The sequence below is a fragment of the Passer montanus genome, unplaced genomic scaffold (assembly GCF_014805655.1).
Source record: "Passer montanus isolate IOZ18808 unplaced genomic scaffold, ASM1480565v1 scaffold78, whole genome shotgun sequence".
NCBI classification, from domain to species: domain Eukaryota; kingdom Metazoa; phylum Chordata; class Aves; order Passeriformes; family Passeridae; genus Passer; species Passer montanus.
In genome coordinates, this window is record NW_024373034.1 from 623293 (window position 1) to 648587 (window position 25295).

The following is a 25295-nucleotide window of genomic DNA, read 5'->3' on the forward strand; positions in this document are numbered from 1 at the left end:
CTGACTTAAAAGCAGGCTGGATTGATGTCTTGCTTCTCCCTTTGATCTGTGACTGCAGCTCACACCTTTGGTGTCTGGGAGTGATTCTGCTCTCAGTGATCACTTCTGGCACTGTGAAATAGTCGTGTCTGTATCCTACAGAGGTCAAAAAGGCATCAGGGTAACCAAGGGAGCTGCAGGTCTGTAACTCATTACTTATTCCAGAAAAAATCATCATAGAATGGGTTGGGCTGGACCTCTAAAGATCATCCTGTCCAACCTGCCTGCCATGGGCAGGGACGTTTTTCAGTAGGTAAAAGGGTTGGCTTGAAAGTTAATCTTGTGTGAATTCTTTCACAGGAAGTGCCAATTATTCAATAAAATGATGTCTGGAGTAGTCTACTGAACATAATGAGATTACAGTTATGAAGGCAGTGCTGTTTATCTAATACTTTCACTCTTTGTTAAGGTATTGAGTTTCATACTACAGCATTAAGAAAATGGAAGCAGTCTGGCAGAGTAACATCAAACATCTCAGTAGTCGTGACCAAATGTGAGGACAGCTCCTTCATTTTTGCTCATCAGTATTAAGCCAGCCCTTTTGCTTGTAGCCCCCTTTGGCACATGCAATGTGCTGTGCTTGGAAAGTGTGGTAGCTGCTCACTGAGAGACCAGAAGAACCTTTTGAGTGGGGTTTTGACAAAAATGACAACTGAAAATCTGATCACATCATCTCCTCTCTTCTCCTTGTGGCTTGTTGAGTTCTGGGAGATTCATAGGTACATCTGTAACATTTTTTGTTGTGCATTATCTAATCAGGAATGTTATAGCTTGACTGAAAGCTGGTTTCCAGGCTCTAAAACATCCTTAATGAGCAGCAGACAGACTTACAGGTCCCATATGGATTCCTCTGGCCCCAGAATATCAAGGGACTGAGAGCTGCAGCTTTGGGTTTCCCTTATCTCACAGAAAACACTGCCAGCCTCTCTCCTATCGTTCCCTAACGGTTCTTAACAGAAAGCCAGAAGTTAAACTTCTTTATAAAACCCAGACTGTCAGAAAACTTGAAGACAGCCCCAAGTTTTTCTTTAGTTGGGTCCTAAAAAGAAAAGGCTGAACTCCCTGTTTTTTCTCTTGTTCTATTTATATGTGCCTAGAATACATAAAAACTCTGCACAGATCCTGTCAAGGATCTGTACTGGGTGTTTTCCACATTCTTTCTGAATTCCTTCTGTTACTGCTAGTTGAATAACTATTTGTGGAAATCCTGTTTCCCCTGGTGTGTGGTGTCCCCTTTCCAAGTCTCCCTTTCTCCCACTCCAAAGAGCACTTCCAGGAGGGGACATGACCCCTTTGCAAGCCCTGTGACAGGGCACTGGGGAAGGAGCATGTGGCACACCAGGTGAGGTGAAGGGAATCAGGTGGGTTCAGCCTTAGGAAGAGGAGGGGAAGAGATGACCTTGGTGATCTTCAGCTTCTCCAGCTGGCTGAGGGGAACCTTTGGAGCAGATGGAGCCAGTCTTGTGGCAGGTGCACCAGAGCAGGGCAGAAGCTGGAGCACAGGAAACTCCAGTTGAGTAGAAGGCAAATTTATTTTACCATGGGGGTGTAACAGATTGTAAGAGGTGTTGTGGAAACTCTGTTCTTTAAGATATTCAAAACTTGAAAAGTCAGCCTGGTCTCTTCCCACCTGTGTTGCTCTGTGTTCACAATCCTCTGCTGGAGGATGTTCCTTTGCCAGTCTTGGTTCTTTTTAACCTGCTCATGATGAACACATTTGTCACGTTATTTATTTCTTGCAGTTCTGGAGGCAAAATAGCTGCTCAGTAGTTGAGGACAAGTTATTAAATCTCCTTTTTTGCCCAAGGAGAGATGCATCCTCTCTGGATCTCTGTGATGGCAGCAGAGGCTGACCTGGAGGCAGCAGTGAATGTGCACTGTGGTTGTACCTGAAACACCTTTAGTGATGATCTGGAAGAGCAGCCCCATTATCTGCTATTGGAAACCTTAACCCAAAATGATGCTTTCAAATAAGGCTTCCTTCACCTTAGTTTCATTAGGAGATTTTGTATTTTTAGAAAAATGGTTTTAGAGAGTCTTCCCCTTGGCATATACAGACTGCATGAGCCCAATGCTAAAACCTACTGAGAGTTGTGAAAACATCACCTGGTTATTAAATATGAGTTAGGACTTGCCACACAAGGAAACTTATTGATATAATTGCACTGGTGTAATTATGCTCAGATGATTTCCTGTGTCGACAAGCCCTTCCATGCAACTTGTTTGGCCCCTTCTTATTTAGTAACTCATTAGGCCTCTGACTGCACATTAAAATTGCATAATTCTTTGCTAAAAAATCTCCAATGTGCAAGTTTAATGCTGACTGGCAGCACTTCCAGCGTGCTAAGCAGGCCAGCAGCTAAGGTTTGAAATATGGTGAAGGACAAAAGAAATGAATGCTCCAAGTCTGGGAAATGGTTAATGGAGCACATGGTGCTGAAAAACCATCATTGCATAATTGTGAGGATTTTAGAGTGGAAGCTTGTCAAAGTGTGTGGCTCATTCACACCTTTTATAGACTAGGAGTGTCTTGGCCTGCTCACTCCCTGAGTCACTTTTATCTCTGATTTTGATCCTCAGTAATGTGCAGGAGTAAAAGCAGCCAGCCTCGTGTTCACAATAGTTTTAAATTTGCAAGAATTATTTTTACTAATACAGCATTTCTGTGATTATCCAGGTTTCCTCTACTGCCACCTTTCCCCCCTGTCTTTTGACAGAGTAATTTTGCTTGATTGTTAATTTTATTTCATAAAACTGCCACAAGACTGTTATTTTTCTGATATCTGTCTTTTCCAGATTTTTCTTTTGGTGGAAATTGCTGCTTTTAAGATTGATAGCTATGAACATTTTGTTTATGTAAATGGGATGAATTATAATAGGAAGTCTGGTTTCTTTCCTGAGAAAAGTAAGCCTAAAGACAGCATGTGGGCACCTCATTATTCCACACTCAGCTCACCTTAATTCACACCTTGTAAATGGGGCTCTTGGTGGTCTCAATCATCATATCAAGGCTGAAATGCTCTCATTATTCATTTTATCGTCTGGCAAATGAGTGAGGAGCTTCCAATACTTACCCCATGGTAAGTACCCCACAGTTTATTAGCCTTTTCATCTTTTTTCTAGTCCCTTCTTTCCTTGACAGCACTTTAAAACTAAAATCCAGGAATGCATGTAGATTTTCCAATGCTTTGAAAAGTGTCTCCAGAAGCAGCATTTCTATTCATGAAGTTTTCTCTGCATGAATTTTAGCAGGTTTCCCTGGGCAGGGCATCACTTCCAGCTCAGATGTCCAGTGCTGTCCTCTCTAGCACACCTCATCCAGCTGCAAAAGCTTCCTCGTAGGAACCTTGGCACTAAGGAAAATATTCCTGTATTGATACAGCTTCTGTCACATTTAAAAGTGAGCGAGTGATGGGAATTCTGCAGGGGTGTTTGAACAGGGAGATGGGGCAGCTGAACCACTTTGAATGCAGCAACTGTGCCTCCTGATCAAGGCTGAAAGCTTTGAATAGAAGCTCAAGCCTTATTTCTCTGTTCTGTCAGCACCAAATCCAGTATTTTGTGATTCTACCCTTCGCAGCTGCTTGCTGCAATAAGTTCTACACAAGATACTTTGATTTTGCTTTCTTAATTTGAGGCAGTAGTGCAAACAGTGAATGCAGCTCGGTGGTTGCAATATTTAGAGCTTGTCCCCTGGAGCTCAGTTCCCATCCCTGGCTGCTGGAGTTGACACATTCGTGTCTGTTTCAGAAATGTAGGTTGAGCGCTTATCGGGTCACTGCTGCTGTTTAATAAACAGTACTTATCTCCTTGAAGCAACACCCTGCCCTAAATAAGTTTTGCCTTGGGAGTTGAGCCAGAAATAGCTTTCCCCCCCAACACCTTTTTTTTTTTCTTTTTTTCCTTTAATTGGATCGTAAAACCCAAATAATTGAAAAAATTGTTTAGGATGAAAATAGAGGGTGGCAGTGGTCCTGCTTTCCGGGCAGCTTGGTGCTTTTTTATCTCTGTGAGTCATGCAGGTTATAAAACTCCTTCACAGCCATCCCCAGGAATCTGTGCTTCTCTCAGCATTTCATCTTACTCTCAAAAATGGGGCTGAACCCTCACTTTTATTCACTGCTTGTCACTGAAGCTCCAGTGGAGGAATGCAGTGGTGTTGTTGAGCAACATGTGTTCATGTTGATCCCTGAACACTTCCAGATATGGCTTTGCTATGCCCTGTGAAGCATTAAACAATCCCATTTTCAAAGAGAGGGAGGATGTATTGCTTAATTACAGAATTTCTTAATTTGGCAGCATAAAGAGCTTGTGGGGGTGTGTGTCCCCTTCAATCGTGCTTCTCTTTGTACCTTCAATTTTTAAGTTTAATTTTTTTGTCATTTTAAAAATTAGTCATGATGTACAAAATATGTCACAGAAAAGGGAGGGCAGTGGAATTAGAATGTGGGAGTAAATACAGAAATGTTAGAAGGCATAAAAATCATTGTGAAAGAGAAGGGAAATCAATATATTGATAACAGTTGGCCAGGTAATTGTGGAAGGCAGTGTAGAATGCAGAGTGTGGATAACAAGAAATGGAACTGCTAAAATGCAGGAACCTGGACAAAAAATTAAAATATTTTATAATGGGTGATGTTATGGGAATCATGGAAGTACACAAAAATCACAGAATAAAATTAATGGTTAGGACATAATTTTCAAATGTGAACATTCTGTTACAGAAAGGTGAAAATAAAAATGTGTGCGGTTGTGATCTGTAAAGGATTCAGCAGGAGAGTGACTGAAAATGCATGTGGGAGACAGATTATTGTAAAATTTGAGAGAGGGGGGTGGAAGTGATGGCAAACAGGATTCTGGAGGAGTAGAAGTGGCTGCTTTGTGCACATCCTCTTGATCAGATTTGGAGGTGGATCACAGAAACCTTCGGTGTATTGCAAGTACAAATATTTGTGGGAGTGTTTTTTTTCTGCTACTTCCCAGCTGTAGTGGTAATGCTGCCAATAACTCTGTTAGGTGTCCTGTCCACAGCAGGGGATTCTTTCCACTGAATGACACAGCCAGTGGGAATTTGTCACACCAAACAGGGGACATGGTGACTGCAGGGCCACCTGAGCGAGTTGATCACCATCAGAAAAACGTGAAGTCAGGAGAGGGCCTGGAAGTGCAGGGAAAAGATGACAACTGATGTCTCAGAAGTTCAGGATGTGTGGGAATTTAGAAAAAATAAAAAGCCAAAGGTTGAGCAGAATCAGTGAGCTGTGTTTTGTCCTGCCTTGGGGGATGGAGGTGGGTAAGGTCAGATGCAGACAGGCTGCTCGTGGCAAGGCTGGCTTACAGACAAGAGCTAAGGTGATGCTTGGCTCCATTTCTCAGGGCAGCTGTTGACACTGCAAGAGCAAAGTGGATGAATAATACTCAAATAAAAATTGCTGTATTGCCATTGAAAGCAAAACTGAAGCACTGAAACATGAAGTTTTAGGTTATGGAAATGCAGATCTTCAGTAAGAAGTGACTTCAATGTGTTGATTGAGTTAGTGTAGGAGAACCACAGTCTTTGAAGGCAATATTTATAAAAGGGGGGGAAAATAAGGAAATTGGATTTCAGTAGCCTGAATTAAAAGGGTGGATGCCATAGAATATGTTTGGGAGACAAGCTCAGAAAGAAAATTTTCAAAAAATAATAACAAACCCCTCTATAATTTTCCCAGTGTCAAATCTTTTTAAGTATTTGGTGCATGGGGAAATTGCTGCTGACTGTTAGGAGAGTGGTAAAAATAGGGAGATACTCAAGAGTGGGAAACTGCCCATGGGAAATGTTGAGGGTAAAGTCGGGAATTGATGCTACTAATGTTGGGAATGGTCTTACTATTTCATTAGCAAACATTGAATAAATGTTAGGAATAAGTGTGTGAATTTTCATCAAGAGGTATAGGAGGCATTGTCAGGAAAAGGAGAATCTGAGCAACATTCAGAAAGCAGCAGGTTAATAGAAATGGCTTGGAAAAGTAGATTTATTAAAGACTTATTTATTAAAAGTAGATTTATTAAAGATTTATTTAGTATAGCTGGGAGTTCATAGGGAATTGGGAGATGATCATAAGCAACTGAAATGGGTGCATGTGCCCTGAGTGGTCACTGGATGGCCTTTACAAGGCAGTGGTACAGCAGGCAAAGGCAGTTTAGGGCTCATGAATCTGCCTTTTCCCAAGGTGGAAGCACCAGTGTGGTTATCACTTAGTCTTCCCCAGGAAAAATCGCTGGAAGGATGAGAATGATGAAGCCTGATTTAGGAGCAGGGACTAACAGAAGGAGTATGGCCTTGAATTTAGTATTAAATGGGTGTTTGGTTTAAATCTAGAAGTACAATCAGGAGTACTCAATATGAAGGCCACTGACTATAACCTGCCAAAAAAAAAAATAGTGGAAGGACGTTTTCTGAGCATTGGAGCATCACAGTTCTGGAACAGCTTTAAGTAGAGAAAGCCAGGGTGGAAAGGTGGTGACAGATTTGTTAATGAAGGGATGTGAATTGTTTCTGGTGCTAGCAGAGAACTGAATTTGATAATCTTGAGAAACCACACCTGGATTCTTACATAAGTAATGAGAAACCTCCTGAGTTATTTCACATGCGAAGATTTTGCTGCAAGTGTTGTTGCTCCAGAGCACAGAACACCTGAGCACTGAGGCTGCAGAAGTTTTGAGTACTCAACTTGGTACCTTACACACTTCTCTGTGGGTTTTAATGGACTTTCCTGGATTGAAACAACAGCAAGGAGCCTTTGTGCTTCTGCTTCACGTTGTCTGAGCAACAGCTGATGTTTGAGCTCAAGAATTGAGCACAACAGCAGTGCTGTATTTGCTGCTTTCTGTGTGAAGGAAGCAGTAGGATATAGTTTATTTCTCATACAGGATTTTGCAGAGAGCTGCAGCATGGAGGGAAGTGGTGTAAACCCCATTCATAGGTGTTTGCTCAAATGAATGTGGGTAGATCTGTTTTGAAATGAAGATTATTCCCTGCAAGGAAGAGCTTGGTTCTTGCTTTTCTGCTTGGTCTGTGAAATTCCTACCCAGCTGACTTGTTGTATAAGAAAATACAACTTCTCAAGGGTTTTTTTTTTCCAGTAACTGGGGCTGTGTAATACAACAAATTGTGAAACAGCATGAGAAATAAAAACAAAATTTGTGGTCTCCTGAAAGCACGATTTAGGCTTTTTTAAAAATTGGTTGTTTAAAAAGAGTCATGGTTTAAATGTGCTGGGCTTCACTGGTCCAATAGCCTGTAAATTTGCTGAAATGTCAATTTGAGACAGCTGATGGCTAAATTGTGCTTTCTCTCTTTTGCAGTGCTCACACCTCCTCCCCCATTGCCACCACCAATCCAGGGATATGCCTTTAAACCTCCTCCTCGACCAGATTTTGGCACTTCTGGGAGAACAATCAAACTGCAGGCCAACTTCTTTGAAATGGACATTCCTAAAATAGATATCTACCATTATGAATTGGATATAAAGCCAGAAAAATGTCCTAGAAGAGTTAACAGGTAACACTGTGCTTTGCCTTTCCTCAGTTTATTTGCAGTCTTCTTTTAATTTGAAAAAGCTGGAGCCAGGTGCCCCTCACTGATGTCTGGAAAGATGTCTGGCTGTAATCAGTGATTGTACTGATCACTTCAATTAACAGGATATGTATATACTTCTTTTTTACTTCCAAATCTTTACTTGGATTGATTATGTCAGAATCTTAAGATGCTGCTGATTGAAGCCACTGGTGGCAGATGGATAAGCTGTATTAGCTCTATTGAAGCTGGGTCAGTATAAGCCAACTTGATAAAAATGATTTCTTATTACCTGGTTAAATATTGGGGTGTAATTGGCTGAAGTCCTTCAGCAGGGAGCTGATGTTACCAGATTGTTTTCCCACCTTTCCCTGCTTACAAGAGGAGGCAAAACCCGTTTGTGGGAGAGGATTATGGAGTTACTAAAGCAGGTAAGAAATTATCCTTCATCAGTAGATTCTATATAAGGGAAAACTATGTTCCTGAAACAGATAGCAAGGTGAAAACACAGATCAGCTGTCCAGGGAAGCAAGCAGCCAGGTCTTGCATTTGGCATCTGTGCCCTGCTGGAGTGTGCAACTTCATTGACTTGAAAAAGAAGCGGCGTTGCCAGAAGTGAAATTTGAGAATGAGACTTGGCACCAGCTGGAAACCACAAGTGTCATCATCATAACTACACCTTGACTGTGGAGGATTGGAATGGCCTGTTTATATATTCAAGAGCAAAGCCTTTCCTTGTTAAAAAAGGTGACATGGGTGGAACAAGCTGTCATGAGAATAAACAGTGTGGAGTCAAAAAAGCCACCCAAAGCCATAGTTTTCCTAATGTGAGTTAATAAACCTGAGGGCATTCTCCATTGTTACACTGAGGAGTTGGTAATGATAGTGTTTTCACAAAGCAGCACCACTGTGCTTTGCTGCCCTGGGTTTTTTTTGTTTTTTTTTTTTTTAGTTTAATTTTTCAGCTAGTCAAGAGCTGAGGTTAATTTCAAAAGCAAACACTGTTGTTAAATGAAGGAAGCTGAACTCTCTTCTTGCCCAACGGCAACAGCTGATTTCACTGAGATGCTCTTCCTGCACTGGAGCACTGCAAAACACTTGCAGCACTCACTTTTTTTTTCGTAAGGGGAGCTGTGAGAGTTTTTCTTTCCTGAACTGCTGTCTCTGCCACCACTCCAGCTCTGCCAGCTGCTGGCTGATCCAGATTGCCTCTGCAGCTCCTCTGGGAGCCAAGTGCTGCACAGCTCATGTGTGTTTTCTGTGTGAGCCCCTCCCTTACAGTGTGGGGGTGCTTGCTACAAAACCTAAAGCAGTTTTTCTCACTGGAAAGGCAGATTCTGTTCAGTAGCAAGTTCTCCAGTGCCTGCTAATGACCTGCTCTGCTTGGTCAGGTTAGTCACTCCTTCTGTGGTGACAAAAGCAGGTATAGATCTACACAGATGAAATTCCTTTTGCAATGAGCAGAGATGCCATAGATGCATTCAGCAGTGGTGTGGTGGATGTTTCTCAGGGCAGTGTGGTAAGAATACAATTTGTATTCACATACTGAAGTGTGTTTTGTTTCTTTTGAGTGCTTACTGCTCTGTTCTGTAAATGTACCTGTACTCACCTGTACCTGGGTTTTTGTGAGCTGTGACCTTTTGGTTCTGTGTCTATACCTGCATTTCTCTGTGTGCAAATATATATATGTATATATGTAGGATTATGTAGGATGCAGAATTGGATGTAATCCAATCCATGTTTTTTTACAGCTGGCTTACAGGTTTCTAGTATTTTGGTTAGATGATTCACATGTATAGAGTAAGTTTTAATCATTGCTTTTTATGACATATAGCCTCTAGAAAGGAGAGAGGGAGGTTTTACTTTTTGCTCTACTCCCTCATCTGTGGCAGCTTTGTTCTTCACTTTTACTCCAGTTGTACTGTGACCCTGCAGACCCCACTGTAGGGTGTATCCACTGTAGATGCAAGTTCCACACTGAGACATGAGCTGGAGCAGGACTAAAAAACACACAGCTGGGACACCGTGCTCCTGGATTAATACAGTCTGGCTACAGTTCTGTACATGTGGCATTCTGTTTGGGTGGTTGGACAGGCAGAGTGGGCAGTGTGAGTTTAGTTCTGCACTCTGGGTGCTCTCAATTTAATTTTTGAGGATTTGTGCAAGGTGAACTCTGCCTGCAGTTGCCAGCCCAGAGTTCTTTGTGAGCTTGCATGAGCTTGGTAGAACAGTCGTCCCAAAGGGCTGAAGTTAGTGAAGTGGTAAATAACACTTCTTTTAACTCTGCATGGAGAAAATAACTTATTTTTCTTAAAAATATCTCCACCCACAGCTGAGAAGCACCATTGCTAATTGTGGATGTGGTTTGAAGCTTGAAAACATAAATCAAATGGAAGTGTTCATTTTTTTATATAAAGCAGTTTACAGTCGGAAGAACTTGCTCAGGAGGAGAGTGGGGTTTCCATGCTCAAACTCAAGGCTGAAAAATACTTCCTTCCTCCCACCCTCCCATTTATGTATTTATTCAGTCAAACCCTGCAGACCTGAGGCAGATATTACTGGGTCAGGTTTGATTCATGATTTGCAGGAGGTCAGTTTCTTTCAGTGGCCACATCTTAAGATAAACCTTGGGACACAGCAAAGAAATTGCTAATTAAAACAGTCCCAATTACTTTCTTGAGTGAGTTCAGTTTTGTCTCAGATTTTGCAGCACTGTAGTACCTCCCTGAGTGCTGGGTTAATTACCTTGCCAAGTCAGGGTGCATCTGTGAGCTGCTGGTTGTCAGCAGTGCTGGAGGAGCAGTGGTTTCCTTTCTGTGCCACTTTAACCTCCTAATGCCCTTTTGCCCCTGACTGTGTGTTAAGATTGCAGCCTGCTGATGGATTTTGGGTAATACAGGTAGACTGAGGGATGTCTCTCTGGGACATTGGAACCAAAAGACCTTTGGCATCAAAAAATGTTGTAATTCCAGCTGACCTCTCACTGACTGCTGAGCTTCTTTGGATGACCAGTGTGTAAACACTGTGGTTTGACAGGAGCTGTGTGAGTGGTTTCCATGTTCATACAAAAATGGAACCTAATTCCAGCTACTTTTAAATGGATGTGTACTGTTAATATTCACAGCTCCACTGAGTGCACATACCCAATTTTGTTGGATGGATCCCAGTTTTGTTGTGTGTATGAAAAAAAATACATTTAAAAATTAATTTTCTCAGGGAGCTGCAAAACATTTTGCTATCATTATTGGCATAAACTGCTCTCCTGACATTGGGGCTCTAAGCTTTGATAATAATATTTTTGAAAGCTTCTCAGGCTGCTGAGCTTTAGGTACAGGGTCCTCTGCAGAAAGGGCTGTAGGACAGGGGAGCTGAAACCCCAGATCTATCAGGCACTTCTTGTTTTGAGCTTGAGAGAGCATGAGCTTTCACTTCACCACTTCCAGCAGGTCACACAAAAGAGGAAGGATAGTTTAAATCTGAAAAAAACCCTAAAAATAGCAGTTTTAAGAAAACAGTTTAGTCTGTGGAAAGGTTGCTTTCAGTTCAGATCAGTCAAACAAATCTTACTTTTAATAGACAGGAGTGGAGAACTTTTTCATTTACCTAATGCCTCTGATGGTAAATATTAGTGTTAGTACTTGTCTGCCTCTAAACATTCAAAGTAAAAAGTTGGATTAACTTAATCTTTTTGCATTTTCAGAGAAATAGTGGAGCATATGGTTCAGCACTTTAAAACCCAGATTTTTGGGGATCGCAAACCAGTGTTTGATGGAAGAAAAAACCTTTATACAGCCATGCCACTTCCCATTGGGAGAGATAAAGTAAGTTTTAAATAGAAAATAATGTAGAGATTTTAATGTGGTGTTTTCAGAATATTTCTAATAACTAATAGAAACTGTTTTTCTGTTTCTGCAATAGATGTCTCTATTGTTGCCACTCTGCTCCTGCTTTGCCAGGACACAAGTGTGAGCTTGCTGCTATCCCACTGGTCACTCTCTGTTCTATATCCCTTCATTCCTCCCTCTCTTTCTCCCCAGTGGTGCTTGCTGCTTTAGGGAGCTGGATCAGCTGCTCCAGACAGCAGACAGTCTCCAGAGTGGCACTAGAGAAAAAGGGGAGAGCACAGTTGAGTGTGGGAGAGAGAAGGGAAAATACTGCTCTGGGCAGCAAGAAGCTGTTGTGTCACCTCACTAATCTCATCAAGGCCCACTCTAAGCTTATTCTCACTATCAGTAGCTGAAAGAAGCTCCTCCATCTCTCTGTTGCCTGTATTGGAACCTCTCCTCCCTAATCCTTGGTGACTGAGAGCCAAATTAATTTACACTGCACAGGTTAAGACCTGCAATCTTTGCCCTGGGGCAGCTGGAGAGGACTGGGGTTGTGTTTGCCAGCTCCTGCTGGGGCAGTGACTTCTCTGGGCTCTGGTTGTGGCTGCTCCTGTGCCCATTGACTGCTGGAGTGAAAGAGGCTCTGTTGGAACATGCTAACACACAAGCCCTAGTAAATAATTGAGCCTATGCATGTGTGATCTAACACCAGATTGAATTTTCTGTGCCTTTTTTCGTTGAGGTGAGTCCCTGAGGGAGGGCACAGTCATTGCTGGTACTGGAGTAGTCCCCTTCTGCTGGGAGGACTGTTCTATCTCCTGGGAGTTGGTTACAGCTTTAGACAAAAATAAAACATAAGGGGGGAGAGAAATACAGAGAAATATGGAAGCTGGGAACCTCTCAGGCCCTCTGAAATTCAGCAGCTATAGAACAGTTCAGGCTGTTGTTTGCTGTCTCATATCGGATGACTGTGTTGTAGTTAATAGTTCTGCCTGAATCAAGCTCTTAATCTCATATGTGTAATTTTTATTTCCTCCCAATCTGTTCAGATGAATGCCATGCAGTAAAGGTCAGACTCTACTCCAGTGTTAATTACTTTTCATTAACTGATAAAGCAATGTCTGGGAAAACTATAAGGAATCACTAAAAGTCTTAGTGTTTTTTTCCCCCTTGCTTTCACATACAATATTGCAGTTCCTACAGGTTTGACACACAAGACTGCAAAGTATTTGCAAAGGTGGAAGAATACTTGATGGGAGTCTCTTAGGGGTTTGAACAACTCTGGGTATATGCAGAGTTGCCTTATAATACTTTAAAAATTATGGGTGAATAAGAGTTGACCTTGTGACAAGTATGAAGTTCCTCATTTAAAAAGTAAGGGTAAATAAGAAATGGTTTATTTTTAGATGATAAACAGGGATCAAATTAATCCTTAGATATAATGAGACTTCGTAAGATGCAAGTTGGCCCTCCTTGCTCTGATAAACATTTCAGATGGGACAGAGTTAACAAAATCTTCCAAGTCAGCCTTTTCCCAGGTGTAGGTTTGCACAGACACAAAGGAATTGGTGCATCAGGAGCATTTCCTGCTGTCACACTGTCCCTAAACCTCAGTTTCACCATTTCAGCGTGTGTGTGCTTTAAAATCCAAAGCATCAGGAACAGAGTCCTCCTGTCTGGTCACACAGAAGGAACATCTCACCCAAGAAATCATCTCCTCCATTCCCAGTTTTGCCAGAGCAGTCATCATTTGGAGGGGATGCTCACTGGGGAGAGTGTTTGTAGTGGAGTTTAGCACGAGGTAGTTTCAGGTGGTTTCATCTGTGGCTCACATTTAGGCTCACAACTTAAAATAAAATCCCATTTTTTCCCTGTTTCCTATGGTTATAGGGCTTTGTCACTTGTTCTGCTCCACATATATTAATATTACCCTGGAGGAAAGAACTAACAGAGATAAATCTTGAGCTGTTTTAAATGAGATGTGGGGAAATTTAGCTTAATGAAGGAAATTTTTACATGGTGCTAAATTGGTTTAAGCATGATTTAAACCACTATAAAGCTTGTAGGTATTAGGACTTTCCTCCAGCATAATTAGATTAGCTTTCTTTAGTGTTTTTCTTTTTTTTTTACTGTTCTGTACATAGCAAATGTAGCAAGTTTCCTGCACATCTGATTACATTTAGGATCATATTGAAAAGGTTAATGAGCATACAATGATTAATCTGTGTGGAAGATCTCAATTGAGTTGCAGTATGCATTGGTAGTGGAAAAGCTGATGCTAAACAGAGGGCTGACACCAAATTGCCAAAGTTTTTCTCTTCCTGTTGCTCTTTTAAGTTAATTAATGCACTCTGTCCTCATCTCATCTCTTCTTGCAGAAGTTGTTCTGGGCTTGTTTTTTTTTTTTTTTTGTACTTGCTGGCAGCTCTGCTTCTTTTATAACTTTTTCTTCTATATAAATACTTTTCTGCTTGGCTTTCATGGTTATCAAATCTGATTTCATTCCTCCCTTACTGTACTTTATTTTCACTCTTTAATTTCTTTGGTTTTTTAGACCTTTTAGAACAAATATGGAATATGTAAATATTAACATGATATTTTCTTAGTTTTTACTTGTACATATTGAGAAGAAAGAGTGTTTAGGACACTGTCAAGGTAGGAAGATATTAAAAGTCTCCTCTTTCCCTGCAGGTTCCACACAGCAAACCCAGGTCACCTCTAACAGCAGCCTTGTATTCAATTCCTGCTTTAATTGTGTATTCCCTAAAATATCCTTCTACATTAAAAGCTGGAATTTAATTTTACCTGAGCTTGGAAGTTTTCTCACCTAGCAAGATTCAAGAGCAACTAATCTATCTTAACCTACATCTTAATTAGTCTTTTATTAGAAAAACAGTAATTAGGAATGAACAGAGCAGCAGTTTGGTACAGAAATCCTGCTGGTATTCCCTTTTCCAGAAGGAAAATGTTAATCCTGTCTGTGGCCACAAACTTGCCTCTCTGAGTTTGTCTTTCTGAAATGCTGCTAAAGACTCTGCACATGACAGAAGCAGAGCTCTTGCCTCCATCCATAGTTTGTTGTTAATCTGTTTTCCTCTGAATCCCTGGGAAGGAAAAGCTCTTGGATTAATGGAGAAAAGGTACATTGTGTGCTCAAAGCATGATAAAATAATCATGTGGTGTTGCATTTATTTTATTGAGAAGGAGAAATACTAAGAATTCCTCAGAAACACATGGTCAGGTGTAAATTTTTTTTTTAAACAGTGAAAATGCTGATTTGTGTGAGTCATTCAGACCACATCAGCTTCAAGACCTATTCTTTTTAAGAATAGCTTTGAAATTTTTCTACAGGCTTAATGATTGTTCACATCCTGACAATAAAATCCCTTTAATTTATCTCCCTTAGCTGCAAAATTGTCAACTCTGTTGCAATTTAGCAGTGGGTCAACCAGGTAGCATCCTGACATTTATCTGGGGATAGAGAAGAAAACAAACCTTGTATTTTGCTTTAGGATTTATCCCTAATATTAAAGGACATAGTAAAGTTCCTATCTAAAACTACTTTGTCCTAATTTCTTCATATTTTGCTTACGTTGCCAAACATGAGAGTGTTCATTTGTCCTCAAAAGTACAGAGTGGGATAAATAAAATATTACTGAGCGAGGAAAAATTCTGATTAGCAGTGCCAAAAAGTATATGTGAACTTTTGTATGTGGTATGTGGATTAGGGACACTTTTTAAAATATTTTCATGATTTTTTTTAATAGGGTGAGATATTTAATTTAAAAAAAAAAGAAAACAGGAAAGTTTTATTTAAACCTTACTATTTTAGCAGCGACTCCTAATTAACTCATTTGGAGTTAGACCCAGCAGCAAAAACTGTTTTGGGCCAAATTCAGCAGTCACAGCTCTGCTAACTTTTATTGGTATTTGCAGTTGGGCACCTGGAATAGAAATTCTTCAGACCTGGGCCTTTTATTTCCACCAGGGACAAGGGTACTGCAGCACAGGTTGCTCTTCATCTCCCATTCCATCATGGTGGAAGAGTTTTGTAAATTGACACCAGGAGAGGAGAAAAAGTAAAATTAAGTCTTTTTTTTTTTTTCTTAGATTTTAATCTAAAAAACATTCAATAATCAGATGAGTTGTGTATTAGCAGTATTGGGAATAAGTATAGAGTGGTTGGGGTGGGAAGGGACCTTAAAGCCCCCCCTGCTCCAAGCCCTGCCATGAGCTGGGAACACCTTCCACTGCACCAGGTTGCTCAAGCAGGAATGATGAAACTTGATTTGGAGGAGAGGTTTAAATGAAAATACAGGTCAGGTGTGGCAGACATCTTCTATCTGCTGTAAATGAGATGCAAGTGAGGACTTTTTGATGGTGTGGTGTAAAAAAGACCTCATGGAAAGCTTCCAGCCTGTGTGAGCTGAAGACCACAGCAAAGTTCCTTTGCACAGCAGGGCTGACCTGGGCCAGGTTCACAGCAGTGACCCAGGATTAAACTCAGTTCCCATTGCCCTCCCACAGCTGTGCAGCTCCTTCCTCTGCTCCAGTCTCCCTGGGGAATGGTGTTTGTGCTGGAGGAGAGATTCACCTGTAATATTAATTTTGCGTGTCTGCTATAAATGGTCAACTTATTTTTGGGGGAAGACTTCTTATTTGTGTTTTATATTTCCTTCCTATTTTTGGACCAAAGAAGCAAATTGTTGCAAGAGACCAGATGCTGGCAGATATTAGTTTGCTGTTAGCCACCTATTATTTTTGCTAATTACAGCTTGCCTCTTAAGTGAATGCCTTTTAGATTTAAATTGCAAGCTCCCTAGCAGGGCAAAATGCAACGTTTTTGTTTCTATCCAGCACAAAGGATACTCTGATCTTGTTATTTCTTGTAGTCACTCCCAGACCTCCTGATCATTTCAGACAAGCCTTAATTTTAGTCGGCTTAAGAACTTTGGTGCTCAGACTTCCTTTGTTTTAAGAAAGAGGTGAAATCAGCATTACAAATAATTACAAGTAATTGGCTGAAGTAATTTACCACAAAGTTGTTTGCCACTGCTTTTTAGACAAAAAATTGAAAGTAGGGCATACCATGGCAAAGAAGTGCCCGTGTTTCCTACCTGATACCATCACTGGCACTTGGGGTTGTAGTTTATCCTTTTTTTCTCACTTTAAAAGTAACAGTTTTGGCTTGGTGGCATTTGTGGGTTTTCGGTTTTGTTTGGTTGATCGATGATTTTTTTTTTCTCTTTTAAAGCTGCTTTCTTCTCTTGTTTGAGCTGTGTCTGCAGCAACAGTATGTAAAGCACTCTGGTGCTCTCGAGAGCAAATACCAGAAATTCATGGATCTTGGCAGGTGGTGACACCCATGCTTTATTTTAGGCATGCAGGAGCTGACACGAGCAGCGATGCGCTGGGGCGCGTCAGGGATCTGAAATCAGGTTATGGGATCTTCACCAAGACCTCCCCGTTGTTCTGAGCACCTCCAAATTCCAGTGTTGCCTCACAGAGGAGATAGCTGCCAGCTGGGAGGCACTCCAGGCTTCTGAAATACCCTCTGGGGAAGATGGAGCTGAAAAATGAGGCTGTACCTAATGCACGGTGTTGCTTCATCCTTGCTTTTTGTCTGCTCCCCTGCTTCGTGGCGTCGTTCAGAGGAATCCATTGTCCCTTCTGATTTCCCCCCCCTTCCAATGGAAAGAATCATCTTGGTTTGTTGTTTGGCATTGTTGCAGGTGGAGCTGGAGGTCACGCTGCCAGGAGAAGGAAAGGACAGAATATTTAAGGTGGCCATCAAGTGGATGTCCTGTGTGAGCTTGCAGGCTTTGCATGATGCTCTCTCTGGCCGCCTGCCGAGCGTCCCGTTTGAGACCATCCAGGCCCTGGATGTGGTCATGAGGCACTTGCCTTCCATGAGGTGAGGGGAAGCCCTTGGGGTGCTTCAGGTGTGGCTTGGGTGCTTTGGTGGCTCTTTGGGCAATCTGTGTGGCAGTTGTGGCAGTGGCAGGCAAGAGGCCTACCCTGCTTCCCTGGTCACCTGGTGGGATCAGGAGCCTCCAGCCTGGACACGAGAGCCTTTCCCCAGAGGTTTCAGTCTGGCCCCATGGTTGTGTGTTCCCAGATCAGGGAGGCTCTGCCATCTCCCTCTTCCCTCTCTAGCCTTGGAGAAGGAGGCCCTCTCCAAGTGGGAAGTGCTTGAAGATTGGTAGACGTGGAAGGATGGATTTACAACAACTTCTTACCCTGTTCCTGTGCGTCCTTGGATGTTAATTGCCAATTTCGTGTAAAGGTTGCAGTGCTAGGGGGACCTTAATGTCACCCCGTGTGGCTATTTTGATAAGAAAGGAAAACTTGGAAATTATTTGTTTGTTTTTCAAGTGGGACCTGCAGCATTGTCAGTCACACTCCAGAGAGTAGAGCTTAATTCTGCTGCCATGACACAAGTCATTTAAGACCACTGTGCAAATTATATTTAATTAGAAAGCAAAGAACAAAGTTTAGTAGGGCTGAACTTTCCCATATTGAAGCTCTAAACAGGTAATATGAGTTAAATACATGTAAGTGTCTTAAAATAGCCTTATGTTGACTTTGTCCTCAGATTTAGGATAAAAACCCATAAAATTACTTTCATCAGGTTTTACAGCACAGAAAACAGCCCAGAATATCAGATACTTTTTTTCAGAGGAGCACATTGGATCTGGATATGATTTGTTTGCTATTGAGTTTGCAGTACTTAATTATCAAGAGGAAAGATGGATCAGAAATATTTGTTAGATCATTTATTTACCCTCATATAATGTCTATAACTCTGAGTCTGGGGAGAGATTGTTACCTTGGTGTTTTAATAGCAGAGACTTTAAATTATTTTCTTGTGGAGGCACAGCTGAAGTTTTAATAGAATACAAATAAAAAGTTATTAATGCTTTTTTGTTGGAATTAGTAGATATATTAAATTTAAACCTGAGTAATACCCAGTTTCTTACTGTAACATGCTGGGTTTTGAGAAGTGTAACCTGAGTTTTGCCAGGAACCTCAGATTGTTGGTGATTTTAAACACTGACATTTCTGTGCTTTTGTGAAAAGGAGTTTGCATTAGTTGTGGCTTTATTGCAATTTTTGCTTTAGTTTTCTGATGTGAATTTATTTCCTTTCTTGCAGGTATACTCCTGTTGGGAGATCTTTCTTTACAGCATCAGAAGGGTGCTCAAATCCTTTGGGTGGTGGCAGAGAAGTTTGGTTTGGCTTCCATCAGTCAGTCAGACCTTCATTATGGAAAATGATGCTAAATATTGATGGTAGGTGCTAGGGAGTATTTTCTTGTTTCTTCTTGCTCTTTAAAGGAAAGGCAAAAACTTTGTTCCATTTGTTGGATTTCCTAAAAATTTCCTCTGTATTGTTGTAACACACCATTAATGTTTTTGTCTGCAGTGTCTGCAACTGCATTTTACAAAGCACAGCCAGTTATTGAGTTTGTCTGTGAAGTTCTGGACTTCAAAAGTATTGAAGAACAACAAAAACCTCTGACAGATTCCCAAAGGGTAAAGTTTACCAAAGAAATAAAAGGTAATAAGGAAATTATGTACAGCTGCTTTATTCTGTCTGATGTGTTACCACTATGTGTTCTAAATATTTTCTACAGCAGTTCCCTTATGGGGAGACAAAAACTTCATATTTTTTGCTTTTGAAACCTATCAGTAGTACCAATCCCAGTTTCATGACAAAAATATTCCAGTTCCTAATCTGATGATTTCTAAATGTTTACAAAGACTTGGATTTCGTGGCTTTTTTAATTACCCAATCTCATTTTTTTCCAGTTACTGATACCAGGTTTTTCGTATTTCAGATTTTACTAATAATTTAGTAGTGTGTTTCTGCATACTTAGGTATCTGTCCTGCATATACTCTCCTGGAAGTAAATAACAAGTTATTCTGGTTGTAGTGACTGAATCAAAGACAACAGGAGGAAGAAATCTTACTGGTTTTGTTCACTGAAGGCTTCCTCTGCAAAATGGAGATCCTTCCTTCCTGATACTCTTGGCAGAAAGCAAGCAACTTAAAAAAGAATAAATCCATAAACCTATCCTGCATCTTCCTTTCATGTTTCCAAAAAAACATCAACAAAATTATCTTTGCCCAAGTAGAAGTTAGAAGGAAAGTATAAATAAATCCTGAGTTCGCATTGGTTGTGTTTTGAAAGGATATTCAGGCACCAAATTGCTTCACTGTGGCCTCATTCCCATGAGCTCCTAGAGAGGCTGTTTGGGGATTCCACTCCACCCACACCCCCAGTTCATGAGCTCAGGCAGGGCTGCAGGATTTGGAGGTCTTACAGACCCCATATGTTTAGACAGAAAGTATAAATAAGGGGTTTTGTTTCAAGGAGCTTGTCTGCCCTTTTTGTCCTTTCCCCATCCTGGCCTTCCTTAGAGGTACAGCCCTGGAATTTGCAGAATGTGCTCAGTGTCATCTGTGAGCTCTGGGGCCTTTGGGATTTCACCTTGTCCCTGAAATTCTGTGTTGAACTTTGGGTGAAGCTCAGGAGTTTTGAATTTTAAGACTGTAAATTGCTTTTTGAGTTCTGTCTGGGCTACCCTCTGGGGCTAAATAGAATGGCTTTATTACACTAACTGGTCTTGTGTAGCAGTTTAGGGCTAACAGCTTGATTTTGGAGAAGTGGTCATTTGTGCTGTCCAATTTTTAGGTCTGAAGGTGGAGATAACACACTGTGGACAAATGAAAAGGAAGTACAGAGTGTGCAATGTCACCAGACGACCAGCAAGTCACCAAACGTAAAGTATTTTCCTTCTTTTTAAGCATATGTTTGGTCTCAGGTAGTATTTTTCTGCTTTTTAAGCATATGTTTGATTTCAGGCTGGCAAAATACCTTGCCTGACTTACTGAGGTGGGAAAAATTACCTTGAAAAATGATGCTTTCATTGGTTAATACCCTTAAATATACCTCAATGTATTTTCCCAATTTTGCTGTTGTTTTGCTCTCATTTTGTTCTGTTTTTATACTATAATGAGTATCATGGCATTTGAACCAATTGCTCTGCTTTAGGTCTGGGAGGTTTTTTTGGTTGGGTGGGGTTTTTTCTGTCATTTATGGATTTCTTTAAAATTGGAAGGACAGAGTGTCTGTCCTATTTGTAGCCTGATGTTTCCCACAACTGGAAGAGAAAAGTAGTGCCAGTTTGGATCAGCCTCCTGATGTTGCTTATTTGCAGTCTCTTTTTCCTCTGGAAATAAAGTTTCTTTTTAACTACCAACCAGAGATTTGCAGATAACTTGAGTATGGAGACAGTGATTCCCATTTTTAAGGAAGCAATATAAGGAACAAAACTGATACCAGCTTTTTACAAGAAGATAACTGATCAGTATCTGAATCTGGTTTTTAATTGTTTGGGTTTTGTTTCATCCTCCTTCAATAAGCTTAACTTGTGCCAAGAAATGTACTGAGGAGCCGTGGGGGAAGTATTTTGCATGAAGTAATAGCTGCTTTCCATGTTTGCATTCCAACAGATTCCCACTTCAGCAGGAGAATGGACAAACAGTTGAATGCACTGTAGCTCAGTATTTTAAGGACAGGCATAAATTAGTTTTACGCTACCCTCACCTTCCATGTTTACAAGTTGGACAGGAGCAGAAACACACATACCTTCCTCTGGAGGTAAGTAAACTCATAGAGAATTCTGTATTTTGGGGCTGGGGGAAGGGGGTCAGAGGGAAAAAAGGTTCAAATGTTGGCACACTGTTTTTTTGAGCAGCCAAATGTTGAGAAATTCAGTGGTGCATTAGTGAAAGAAAAGCCACGAGCCAATTGGACTGTATTTAATTTTCTTTCTGTGGGGCTGTTTCAGGTGTGCAACATAGTGGCAGGACAAAGATGCATAAAGAAACTCACTGACAATCAGACTTCCACTATGATTCGAGCCACTGCCAGATCAGCCCCGGACCGGCAGGAAGAGATCAGCAAATTGGTGAGTGTCGTGTCAAACACGAGGCAGGTGTGGGAATGGGCTTTGTTTTGCTCACCTTTAGCAGGTGCTGATGTGTTTGTGCCCTGCACACAGGTCATGGGCTTGGTTTTGTACATTTTGATCATTTCAGATGCGGAGCGCCAGTTTCAACACAGACCCTTACGTCCGAGAGTTTGGGATCATGGTCAAGGATGAGATGACAGACGTGACTGGTAGAGTCCTTCAGCCTCCCTCAATCCTCTATGGAGGCAGGGTATGTCCACTGGGTTCTGTACACTCTGTGGTGGCTTCCAGCAGCAGCTGTGATGGCCTCTGTAATGTGGTTATTTTACATTAATTGTGTTGTGTGCAATCAGAGGGCTGCCATGGGTGTATTGTTCAGAATTTGAATTTAGGTTCTCAAAGTCCTTAAAAGTATTGGCTGATTTGCATCTCTTTCAATTGCTGTTTATTTCAGAAAGTAAAGCTGAGTTAAAAATGGGGTTTTTTTTGCCTCAAACACTCTTTCATTTTGTGTTGCAAGAAGCAGCCTGCAAATAGTGGTTCAAATCAATGTGTATGAGGAAGAACAAAGACCATTTCAATTATCACTGTATATATTTGAAAATATGCTGAAATATTCCTGAACTTCTGGCTGGTTTTGAATATTCTGGGTGGAGCAACTGTGTTTAGGGCAGCTGTCTTGAGGTATCATCTCTTTCAGTCTTTCCCCAGGGCTGTCTCTTCCTGTTTGGAATATTTACCCACAGATTTTTATTTTACAATGGCTTTTCAGATGGCATTTCTGACATAATCTTTCTCCTGTGGTATCTTTTTTAAAAAAGCTTGAGAAATAGGATTTTCCATCAGTTATACATTGGGACTTGTTACAAGATGAAATCTTTAATAGCTGGGATAATTTCATTTGTGGAGGCTTTTGATGAATCTCTTCAGATCATACATTGCCAGCTGAATATAATTCTGTCCCTGTGCACAACAGACTGGTGCCTCCAAACCCACAATGGGAGAGGATCTTGAGTTTCCTGCCTAAAATTCTGCAGATGACTCAGGCAAATTAGCTCAAACCTCCCTTCACTGGCAGGTTAAGGTACCCCAGGCCTGACCCTGATTAGAGAGCTGCTTTCATGACCTCTTCTGGCACCAGCAGATTGGGGGAATTGAATGGCAGATGGCTAGAGGCACTGCCTTCAGCACACAACTCTTTGCAAAATCCATTATCAGATTCTTGTGTGTGTCCTGAAAAATGCCCAGAAGCTTTAGTTGTTGTTGCTAGGTGAGAAGGAAGACATCATGGTAACTTGTCTAAAGCATCTATCAGTATTTATTAAGGTGATTAACATCACCAGAATTACTTTAGCTGCTTTATTACATCCCTTGTCCTCTAGATAATCCATCCCAGTAATATCTGCTTGGTGGGAGAAATAAAAGTGCTGTGCAGGTCCAAGTTGAATAACTGATCACCTTTCTCATCTTGTTCACATTTTTTCTGGAGTAATATGAGTGACATTGAACCACTATTTTCCTCCACTTAATGATGTAAAATATTCACAGTACTTAAATTAACTTTCCCTTGGAAAGTTCACAGAGCAGTTGTAAAGTCACTGTAGAAATACAGGTTCTTGTTAATGTTCCATACCAAGCATGAATCTTACTTTCCATATATAATTTCTGTTTGCTGCTGATAAATACAACCAAAGGCAATGATCAGCAATAAAAATGAACCATGTGAGTTTTATTTTTCACCTGGCTAAGAAGCTGTCTTGCTACAGTGATAAAATGATTATTATAAGGTGGATGGATGTTTGTACAGGGGAGAGAGCCACCTGAGAGTATAAATCATCTGCCACTTGGAGGGAAGTAAAAGCAAAGCTAATTTTTGTTTAGCATCAGTCAAGTTTTGCATTAATGTTTAATTTTTACCTTCCACTTCCAGAATAAAGCAATTGCTACACCAGTGCAAGGTGTCTGGGACATGAGGAATAAACAATTTCACACTGGAATTGAAATAAAGGTTTGGGCAATTGCCTGCTTTGCTCCCCAGCGCCAGTGCACTGAAGTTCATCTTAAGTAAGTGTTGTGTAAGGTGGTGATTTTATCATTCATTAAGGATGCAAATGTCATGATTTCACTTTTATTAAGAAAATATTTTTGGTTAAATTGTTTAACATATGGCAATACATCTTCTGTCTCTTTGTGTTTTGAATGATGCCAGTCTGATTTCAATGCCAGCATCAGGAAATCTTCCAAATCAGACTTAAGAAAAGCCATTTATGCTTTATGACAGGTTTCTGACCTGTGAGGTCTCAGGACAGTGTTTAAGATAACAAAAATGATGTAATGATGGGTGTTTATTTATCACTGTTTCTCAGGAGTGACAGCTAACATGTGTGCTCTTAGGTTCCTTTCCTGGTTATATGGAGTAAATCTATTCATGCAGAATTTCTTTAAAAGGAATTTTTTTGTCCAAAACCTTTTCCTCTTCAGAGTTTCTGGAATGTGCAAGTTGCTGTATTTGCTAGATGAGTAGGACTGGTTGTTCCTATTGACTTTAAGTGTTTGAATGAAACTTTCAGATTTGGTTTCTTTATCTTTGGATGGGACATGGTTGTTCAAAGACTGTTGTTACAGTGACATCTGCCATTGACTCATGGAAGATGTGCAGGCCCAGATCCATGTCTGATCCCTCCTTCCATGTGCAGCTGCTTTCCCTTCATGCATGGACAAGTGCAGCCTGTGGAGCTGCCTGGCAGTGACTCAGCTGCTCTCTGGGAGGTGAATGCAAGGCAGGGATTGCTCACACCAGGGGCATTGCCATGGCACTGTTCCTTCACGTGGTTTGCTAAACAGCTTGGGAATTTTTCCTAAGAAGTGATGAGCAAACAGTGGGAATCCTTTTACTGCACATTGTGTGAGGAAGGGAGGGACTTGTTCTCTCCAGAGCTGGGCTGCCAGAGAACTTTCCCTTCCATGATGTTGATTCTAGTGGAAATGCTGTGTAAGCTGAGTTACTCAGTTTTGAGAAATAGGCAGAAGTCTTCAACATAATGAGCCAAAATAAAATTATTTGGATGGAATGAGTTTGTATTTACCATGAAAGGGCATTGCTTCAAGCCAGAAAAATGTCTGCATCCTGTTCCATCTTGTGGCCTCTCGTTACATCTTGTCGATCAAATTGGAACTCGAATGCTGCTGATTCATGAGAGTAAACATCTTCAAATGCTCTAAAAGTCTTCAAAATCATCCTGCTTTACCTCTTGGGAACAGAGAGAACCTTTCCTCATAGGCAGTGTACTTCCAGAGGGGCTTTAAAAGGCTCAAACCCTGACTTGTTTCAGACTTGAATGTTGAAATCACAGAAGGGTTTGGGTTGGAAAGGACTTTAAAGATCATCTTGTTCCAACCCCTCTGCCACAGGCAGGGACACCTTCCCCTAAACCAGGTTGCTCCAGGCCTCATCCAGCCTGGTCTTGAACACTCCTAGGGATGGGAAGATGTTCTGCCACTGACTGCTGTAGTGAGTGCTACTTTTTCCAGAGGAAACAGCCATTTTCTGCAAGGAGCCTCAGGGCTGAAGCTCACAGGCTGTTATGATTCGTGCAAGTTAATAACGGGTTTGGAAGAAGCCAAATTCTCACACCCTCTCAGTCAGTGGTACCCTGGCACCCTGTGGTGGAGATAAGCAATGTTTTAGACAACTGGAGGGGGGTGCCCACTCCAACTTAACAAAAAGGGCTTTTATCAGTGAGTTAAAAAGGCTTCCAGGTGGAAGAAGAATTTTTTTTCTCTGAAGAAATTAGGTTGTGTCCATATCCAACCACTTCCATCAAAGGGTGACTTTTTTTTCACCAGCCTAGGAGAAGGTTTGCCTTCACCTCTAGGACAGACATTTTCTCT

The 25295-nt window shown here is 41.1% G+C and overlaps 1 protein-coding gene across 3 annotated transcripts in view; it reads left to right on the forward strand.

Annotated features, from left to right (window-relative positions):
• Positions 1 to 25295, forward strand: part of AGO2 (argonaute RISC catalytic component 2) — a 52251-nt gene that overhangs the window by 9667 nt on the left and 17289 nt on the right. For 2 of the 3 annotated variants that reach the window (XM_039731484.1, XM_039731487.1), the window contains exons 2-11: positions 7387 to 7582; positions 11298 to 11418; positions 17154 to 17338; positions 18580 to 18716; positions 18850 to 18984; positions 20123 to 20210; positions 20944 to 21091; positions 21282 to 21401; positions 21532 to 21654; positions 23335 to 23468. In XM_039731484.1, the coding sequence (XP_039587418.1) occupies positions 7387 to 7582; positions 11298 to 11418; positions 17154 to 17338; positions 18580 to 18716; positions 18850 to 18984; positions 20123 to 20210; positions 20944 to 21091; positions 21282 to 21401; positions 21532 to 21654; positions 23335 to 23468 (1387 nt within the window). The remainder of the gene's footprint in view (positions 1 to 7386; positions 7583 to 11297; positions 11419 to 17153; positions 17339 to 18579; positions 18717 to 18849; positions 18985 to 20122; positions 20211 to 20943; positions 21092 to 21281; positions 21402 to 21531; positions 21655 to 23334; positions 23469 to 25295) is intronic. The other variant, XM_039731485.1, reaches the window with a different exon arrangement.